General features: G+C 44.4%; 1 protein-coding gene across 6 annotated transcripts in view; it reads right to left on the bottom strand.

Moving 5' to 3' along the window:
• Positions 1 to 779: 779 nt before the first annotated feature.
• The window catches only part of ST7 (suppression of tumorigenicity 7), a 288,195-nt gene continuing 280,533 nt past the window's right edge, over positions 780 to 8,441 (bottom strand). For 4 of the 6 annotated variants that reach the window (XM_024132183.3, XM_024132179.3, XM_055084869.1 and 1 more), the window contains one exon: positions 6,887 to 7,948. In XM_024132183.3, the coding sequence (XP_023987951.1) occupies positions 7,829 to 7,948 (120 nt within the window). In that variant the 3' untranslated portion in view covers positions 6,887 to 7,828. Of the gene's footprint in view, positions 1,129 to 6,886; positions 7,949 to 8,441 lie in introns of those variants that run through there. The other 2 variants (XM_028489838.2, XM_028489837.2) reach the window with 1 other exon arrangement.

Genomic DNA, 8,441 nt, shown 5'->3' on the forward strand with positions numbered 1-8,441 from the left:
TAGGGAGGGTGGGAGGGAGACGCAAGAGGGAGGGGATATGGGGATATATGTATATGTATAGCTGATTCACTTTGTTATAAAGCAGAAACTAACACACCATTGTAAAGCAATTATACTCCAATAAAGATGTTAAAGAAAAAAAAAAAAGAGATGCTTGGCTGGTGTGACTCATGTAGAAGGCTTTCGAAGATGGTGAAGACAAACGACCACTTTGGTTCAGATCATGAAAACACTCAAAGAATGCTCACATGCAAGCATCAAGAATGAAAACATGATAAAAAAAATGACCCTTATGAGAAAACATTTTAAAAATGGCAATGTTGAAAGTGGTCAGGTCCTATAATAGGCTATTGGCTCTGTAGCTCTCATCAGAACTTTTCTTCTCACGACAAGTTTTCAGAAAGCAGAAGTAAAATGATTCCTAGAACCACAGTGCTGAGTTCTGTTCCATGAGTAGAGTCTCTGAATTGGAACAACCTGGGATGGCACATACATTTCGTTTCATTCATGCTTCCTGTCATTCATGCTGGAAATTTCTTTTGTGCATTTAGCCTATGAGGACATACAGTTTGGGGCTGAAAAAGATGGTACTTTTTAGCCAAAGAGAGTCTGTTTTCTAAGCCACCAACCGTAGGGGTGCCGAGGGCCTGGTGAAAGGAGTTCCATAAGCATAGAAAACCATTGTGTGGCACTGAGCAGATTTGGGGCCTTAGTAAATTAAATGTAACCTGTAGGTTTATTTGGACACCAACAATTTTACGGTTGGAAGACACAACTGGTTGCTGCAATACACAAAAGTTTATTTTTGACTTTTTTCTTTTCTGAAAGCAAAATATAATAGAACTGAACATCAATGAATTTTGTACAACAAAAACAGCTTTTAATATGGAACAGACAGTCCATGAAGGTTTTAAAATCTCGGAACGGCTTCCCTTTTTCAAAGTCATGCTTTCTTGCAGTCCACGAGGAGTTGGCACGAAGAGATGGTGGCAGCCCACTGGGTGAGGTGAGTGGAAGAACGGGTGGGCTTCCCTAGATCCTAGTCAGCTGGTGCCATAGACTGGATGGGAGGATGCTTTCCACTTTCTCCATGACAAAGTTTAAGGGGGCAAACAAAGTGCTGAGGAACTGCGAACAAACGAGAAAAGCACAGAAGTCAGGAGAAATCTTGTTCAAGACTACAAAATGAACCTCTCCAACTCATGCTTGCATCTTAAGTCTCTGCATTATAAAAAGTTTCCAAAGGCTACGATTTCATATTTATGTTTGTAGGAAACATTGGTTGACAAGCAAACCTACATTCCAGCTTCTGCACCCGCCCCCCTGGCTCTCATGGATGAGGGGGAGAAGTGCTGGTGACAGGCCCTTCACTCCTCTGACAGCTGTCCACAGTTCTGAGGCCTTCCAACCAGCCTTCAGGATCTGAGGGCTGCCCATGGAGATGACTAGTGCCATCAAAAGGGACTGACAGATGGGTGGCAAGTGAGCAGAAGAGTTTAAAAAATGGTGACAACTTCTCCACCTGCTTGCCTAGTTATAGAACTTTAAGTGGAAAAGGCAACAACAGGAAAAAAAATCCAGTTTGTTGTATGGTTGTGAATTGCTTTGGGATCCTATTGTCTCCCAAACACCTGCAGCCCATGTTCTTTTCTGAACTACCTGCTTAGTGGTGAGCGTCATGGGAGCCTTGGGGAGGGCAGCAAGCTGGCCAGTCCATGGACACGTCCCTGTGGAAAAGGTGCTGCTCTGAGGAGAGCTTTGGGATCTCTTTCATTTGGTTACTGAATTCCTTTCTGTTTTTCATATAGAGAATAATGCTTATTATCTGTGCCTTTTAAGAAAGTGAGGTGCCTTGCCTGAGACTCATTTAACATAATCTCAAATCTGTTCTGATTATGTTCTCGTGAAGAATCAGCCTCCCTCCACAAGCCCTCCAGCATCTGGCAGAAGAGGTGTCCTAACCCAACCAGGCACAAGAGGGGTGTTTGGATGGGTTTCCTTGCTCTCTGTTCAGAACCAAGGTATTGTCTCACTAGGGTTCAATGTCTGGTTATTGTACCGTGGAGTCCTTTGTCCCAATCCCTTGCCCATAGCACAGCACAGTCTACACCACCAAGAATTTCCCATAGAAGTGTGCTGTAGGACGTGAGTACATCCGCAGAGGGGGAACATGGTCTGAGGCCAGACAAATTAGTAGACCTGCATGTAGTGAAGTTAAAACAGTCTCCTCTACTGGTCATATGTTCTATGATTGCAGGTCCTCAAGAAGGGGTATGGTAGGCAAGTTTCCCAAATTTACTTGACCTCAGAATCTTTCCTTCTTCTTCTCCTTCTTCTGCTTCTTTTTTTTTTTTTTTTTAAAGAACCAGTAGAATGCAAACTGGGAAGGCCTGTACCACATCATGGCAGGACCATCAAGTGCGAGATTTGTGTAACGAAAACTCGAGAGAGTATAAGGTTCGGAACCCTTCTCTGTACCGCATCTTTTACGTCAGTTGAATATATTTACTCAGTAAGGCACTTAAGTACTGCATGAGATATCAAAGCGTCTAGGACAAAAGTCCCACTGTCAGGAAGCTCAAAGCCTAGGGGGTGGGGGAAGGGAGCCACTAAGACCTGTACCCAGCAAAGTAACAATTCCAGGTAGACCACGACAGAGTAGAAGATAGACGCACAAACAAAGCAACAGGAAGTTTCGGGAAAGGGAGAGAATCCATTTTGTCGAAAGGAACAGGAAAAACCGAAAATGAGGTGACTGAAATAGTCCCCAGTAGATGGCTGGGGTATGAAAAGACAGAGACGGGGTAAGAATGGTAAGGAAAGAAATGTGAGCAGGTGGGCCTTCCAGGCTCAATAAACAGCTGGAACAGAAAGGGGAAAGCAGCTGGTACGACTAGAAGAGATGGAGGTAGGGTTCAAAAGCAACTAGAATAACTCTGGGGAAGGCCTTGAGTGCCAGGCTGTTAAGGAACTTGCAGTTAAGAAAAAGGCAGCCACGTTAGTACTTGAGTGAAGGTAGGATGGCTCTTTCCTCAAGTGGGTGTTGGATATAGGGCAATGCCTGGTAACCTTCTGAAATTATCCTTTGTTGGGTGCACAGTACCACATGGGATGCTCACCCTACTTAATGGACTGCCTGTCCTTTTCAGTTTAGAGCTGGATGTAGTTGGAAGGCATTGTGGGAGATACTAGGCCCAGGAATGAGTAATTACTGCCCGAGCTGCCTCTGAAAGAGTTTGTAAAATCCTAGTTCTGAGAGGATGACATGGAACAAGTCTACTGATTGTATCAGACCGACATGGTAACACTGTAGAATTAAAAATATTTATACATAACATTTATTCATTTGTTTGTAATCAGAGATTGTCAAGGCTCCATAACACACAGCATTTGCCTATAATACCCAGCTCCATAAAGAGGAGCTAGGTGCTAAAGTAGTCTGGATGAACCAAGGATCCTGACAGTGGCTGGAAGATGAGGCCCAATGAACAAGATGATTTTGCTGGCGAAGTTATCATATCCTGCAAACCTAATCCAAAACAGATTTACAACCACCAAAGTTGTGACTGAGGTGGGAACAAGTGATGCATCAGCGTGAGCCAGTGTGGTTAGATGACAGGAATCGCTCAAAGTCTACGCCCTGGGCGACTTCGTACACTAAACAGGGGGACACCAGGGACACCTTGGGTAGCAGAATGAATGGAGATGTTGTTACAAAGCTGGTTCAAAATAAAGGCCTGTCTGTTTGCTTAGTTTTGGTCACTGACCTGACTTGGATTAAAAAGAGTAAAAGGGAGGCCTCTGGAAATTAAGTGGCAGGCCTCGCCCAGTTTGTGGTCTGTAAATGCCCCTCTTTCCACCCTGCACAGCAAGATGCAGCGAGCCCTGCCCCACTGGACACACCTGTGCTTCTCGACCAGGTTCCACAAGAGAATTAAATCCTAATACCTCCCATGTATGTGATCATTTACTGCTCTCCCTCATATCTAGAATGTTCTATCCTTGGGACAATCGAGAAAAGAATGCCTTGAACCCTTTCCTAGAGATCCTAATTCTCTCGCGGCACCCCAATTGCGATGTGCACCCTTTGTTACTAGGTTACCTTCCTCCTTAGCAGCCCTCTCCGAGTCCTCCTCCCCATCCCTCACCCACAAGGAAGAAGCAGCAATGTAATGGGGTGCCTGAAACCGTTAAGCCCTTTTCATTTAGTAACCAGACAAAGGTCAGTGGCTTTTGTCAGGAGGTATTAAACAAAAAAAGTTTGGTGGAACACGCTTTGCTTACTTAGGATGCTCACTGGTACTTCTTTGCACGTTTGAAATCCGTCAACACTTTTTGGCCAAAGACTCAACCAGTGCACATAGAGAAACAACAGTTTCACTTAGGAGCTTGGGAAATTTTATTGCCTGAAAAGTTAAGTCTGAATGAGCAACACCAGGCAACCCTGGAACGGCTCATCTATCTCAATGTCCAAAACTTCTGTCCTGGGGGCAGACACACACGGTCCAAAATGCACCATAATTCAATCAGTGTCTTGTGGTGAGAAAAAGCAACTGAACTAATAAAAAAGAGAGAGCAACACTTCAATCGCCTGATCCTCCTTTTCCCGAAACACCGTTATTTAGAAGAAGGTCATGGCTCCCAACGTGCTTCGTTAACATTTGAAACGCCTCTGCTTATCTGAATAAGTTCCAGGTGCCCTACTGCAATCAGACAATTGACATTTCACTGTAATCAATATCAGACTTCAAAGAGGTCAGGGCCTATAAGTTGAAGACAAGAGTCAGAAGTCAGGGGGCTGGATCTCAGGGAAGGAGACCAGAGGAGGAAAGACAGGGCCCTTCAAACCGAAGAGGTCAGAATGCTGACCTTCCCACATTCTGTGAGGGGCTGGGTTTGGAATGATCACTTATTTATATGAGCAACCTTATCTTGGTAACCAAACATTCTAGGAAGAGTTAGTCCTAAGTCATTGAGGTAGATTAGATTAGGCGGAGAGAGTTGAAGCCTCTCATTTTACTATTTTCCAGTGGCTCACACTTGGCTGCAGGCTTCCTTACTGGCTGCATATCAACATGTAAACACACTGGAGAGTTCCCAAGCTGCACGCAGCCTGGCGGGTGGCAGTGCAATCTCTCTCCATCTACTGAGTCATTATCCCAGGGACATTATCTCAGGCGAGGTCTGAGAAAATCATTTTCACAAGCTGCAAATGGTTGCAGGCAGCCTATAGGGCGGCTGTGATAACCTGTGGGGGGGCTTCACGAGGGGCCTGATGAAGTGACAAGAGTGAAAATGTGGAGAAGACTCCGGAGCAGTCGGCGGGGGGGGGGGGGGGGGGCGGGGAGGAGGGGGGAGATGGGGCTTGTCTCCTTCAGGCCATCCATCTTCCGTCCCCACGAAATCTCTCCAGACGGTTTAGTACTGCTAAACCTTAATGAAGGGCAAGATGAATGAGATCCTCCAGACAGAGGTTTAAAAGCAAATTTATCTAAACTACTTTTGAAAACTATGAGTAGCTGACCAAACGACCACACCTTGGTGGAGTATAAAATATGAGGACCATAAAGGCAAATTTATATTTTATTTAATCATTTGGTCCTTGACTCAAAAGCAAAGCTTTGGAAACATTAAATGAGAAGAGTGGCCCTTGGTCTAATATCCGTAACGAACACATCTCTGTGATACTCTGGAGGCTACACAGCCTTACCTAGAGAACACCCAGTCGTATTCTATGTACTACCCTCCATTCCTCTCAGCCCTCTCCCTGGGTGACGCAGTTTCAGGCAGTTACGTTATTCAGTACAGGGGCTCTCAGCCCTGGCTGCACGCCCGAATCACTAGGGGGGCATCTGAAAACTCAGATGCCCAGGCTGCATCCCAGACCAACTAAGTCAGAGTCCCCAGGATTGGGAGATCAGGCACCTGTAATTTTTAAGCTCCCTAGATGATTTCAAGGAGCAGCCGGGGTGAAACTGCTGGTTCCTAGAAACCTGTCACCTCAACAGCTCTGACGTCGTAGCATGCACCTGCAAACGGCTGCTCAAAGGCTGGCTTTTTTGAGACCAGTGTTCTTTGAAGGAAATGGTCCTCAACCCCCATCCTTAGAATCGGTGTGGGGCGGGGCTTGTTTAAAAACGCAGATTCCGGGTGCTAACACTCAAGGCTCTGAACTTCCGGGGTGGTAGGGCCAGGTGAATTTTGTGCACACTAGGGGCTGAGAATCACTGTCCCACCAAGAGCTGCTTGTTAGTTCAATGAAGAATGACATTGTCTAATGTTGTAAACGTATTCTTATTCTAAATTTTACTACATGACACTCTAATCTACTCAGACTTTTGGTAACTGCTTTAACTCAGAGGTTGGCTTGGGAATAGAAGCAAATAATGAATAGCATAGGCCCATAAACTAGGGATCATCCAAGGAGGCAGCTTGGGTGATACTGGGTTCAGGAATCATATCATGTACAGAAGACTTAAGGAAATTGAAGACATTCTGCCTGAAGAAAAGAGAAGGTAGTAAGTTAGAGGTGAGAGGTGGCCGTGAATATATTAGTTACCTCAAGAAATTGCAAGAGGAAGTAGAGTTGCTCACTATAGTTTTGGAGAGTAGAATAGGAAATAAGTGGAAATTAAAGGAAGGCAGATTTTATCAGTATCAAGAAGAGTTATGAGTGATCCAGTACTGAAATGGGCTTCCATGTTGAACAGGTGAACACTCCATCACCAAAAGTATTCCAGGTGAGTCTAAATGACCTTCATCAAGTTACTGTTGAAGGCAATTTAAGGTCCCTTTCAACTCTGTGATCATAATTATAAAAGAGGAGAAGAAATGCTAAGCTGTATCTAATTTTTTACACTGATTCTTTCTGCAGAAACCACTACCATTTATTTATTTAATATTCATTTATTGAAAACCTACTATGTGCAAGGCACTGTGCAAAGCTTTGGGGATACAGAGATGAGGAAGACACAGTCCTGCTCGCAAAGAGCTCACATTCTACAAGGCGGGTCAGACAAGATTTAACAATTATAATACAGTACAATAAACGTAATATAGGTATTCATGGAATACTGTGGGAGCTGAGAGAAGAAACATCTAACTCAGCTTAGGAGAAACTTAGAAAGGAAGCTGAGTATAAAAGAATGAAGAGGCGTTAGTAGACTGGACAAGCGCTGATGGTAATGGGGAAGGGCATTCCATGCAGAGCAAATAGTACGTGCAAAGGCACCGAGGCGCACAAAAGCATCTGGGAATGGTGAGTAATTCACTGTGGCCCAAGAGCAGTGTCTGTGCAAGAGCTGGGAGAGAGATGAGGCTGAAGAGGCAAGCAAGGGCCAGATCATAAAGGACCTTGTATGCCATGCTAAAGATCTGGGACTTTATCCTGATGCTGGTGGGAAACTACTGGAGAAATTCAAGCAGGGAAGTGACATGCTCAGACTTGCAGTTTAGAAAGATCATTCTTGGGTCAGTATGAAAGAAATACTGGCAGAGGATAAGACTGGAAGCAAGGAGACCAGTTAAGACTCTTGCAGGTGTCCAGGCAAGAAATCACAAAGATCCAAACTAAGAGACAACCGTGGGAGAAGAAGGAAGGGAACAAGAGGTGAATTACATTTACCGAATGCCTAGTGGCTCAGGAGGTTAGAGCCGACAGACTGTGAAAGCCAAGACAGACAGGATATAAGGAGTGAGAGAGGGAAGAGTTTGGGAGGGCTGCCGAGTTTCTGGCTTGAGTAACTGGGTGGATGTCAGTGCCACTGGCGGAGATCAGGAATACAGGAGGAGGAGCAGTTTTGGTGGTGGGGGAAGAAGGGTGATGAGTTCAGTTTTGAAAATGATGAGATTGAGGTGCCGGTGGGATTTCCAGTTCATCTTCAACACGCATGAAAATACTCTTGCAATTCCAGTCCCTGAACTCTGCCGAGCAGAAAATGTCAATCATCTGGAAAGGGATTAAATCAACCCAGCCAAGTTAGAAATCATCCTTTCTGACTCCACTCGCCTTGAAATCAGAATGGAGTTCCAGGGAAACAACTGATATTCTTTTCCTTATTCCTTCTGTTTGAAACTCCTTTGTGGCAAAATCAGTAAACTTATCCTCACTGCATGCGCAGGCTGAAATGGTCAGTTTTCATCAAGGAAACGATGGTTCTTGGTTGTCAGTGCAGATGGCTTTTCTTATTAAAGCTCTTCTCCATAACCCTCTTTAAAGACCCTTAATGGATTTCCATACTTCTAAATATCATATCTGTATACTTCTTAATACTACACACCCTTCACACCCTCTCAGTTCATTTCCCAAACAAGCCAATTTGTAGACATTAAAACTTTTCAAATTTAAATCATCTTTTTTTTTTTTTTTTTTTTTTTTTTTTTTTTTTTTTTTTTGTGGTATCCGGGCCTCTCTCTGCTGTGGCCCCTCCCGTTGGCGAGCA

The sequence above is a fragment of the Physeter macrocephalus genome, chromosome 5, assembly GCF_002837175.3.
Source record: "Physeter macrocephalus isolate SW-GA chromosome 5, ASM283717v5, whole genome shotgun sequence".
Lineage (NCBI taxonomy): Eukaryota > Metazoa > Chordata > Mammalia > Artiodactyla > Physeteridae > Physeter > Physeter macrocephalus.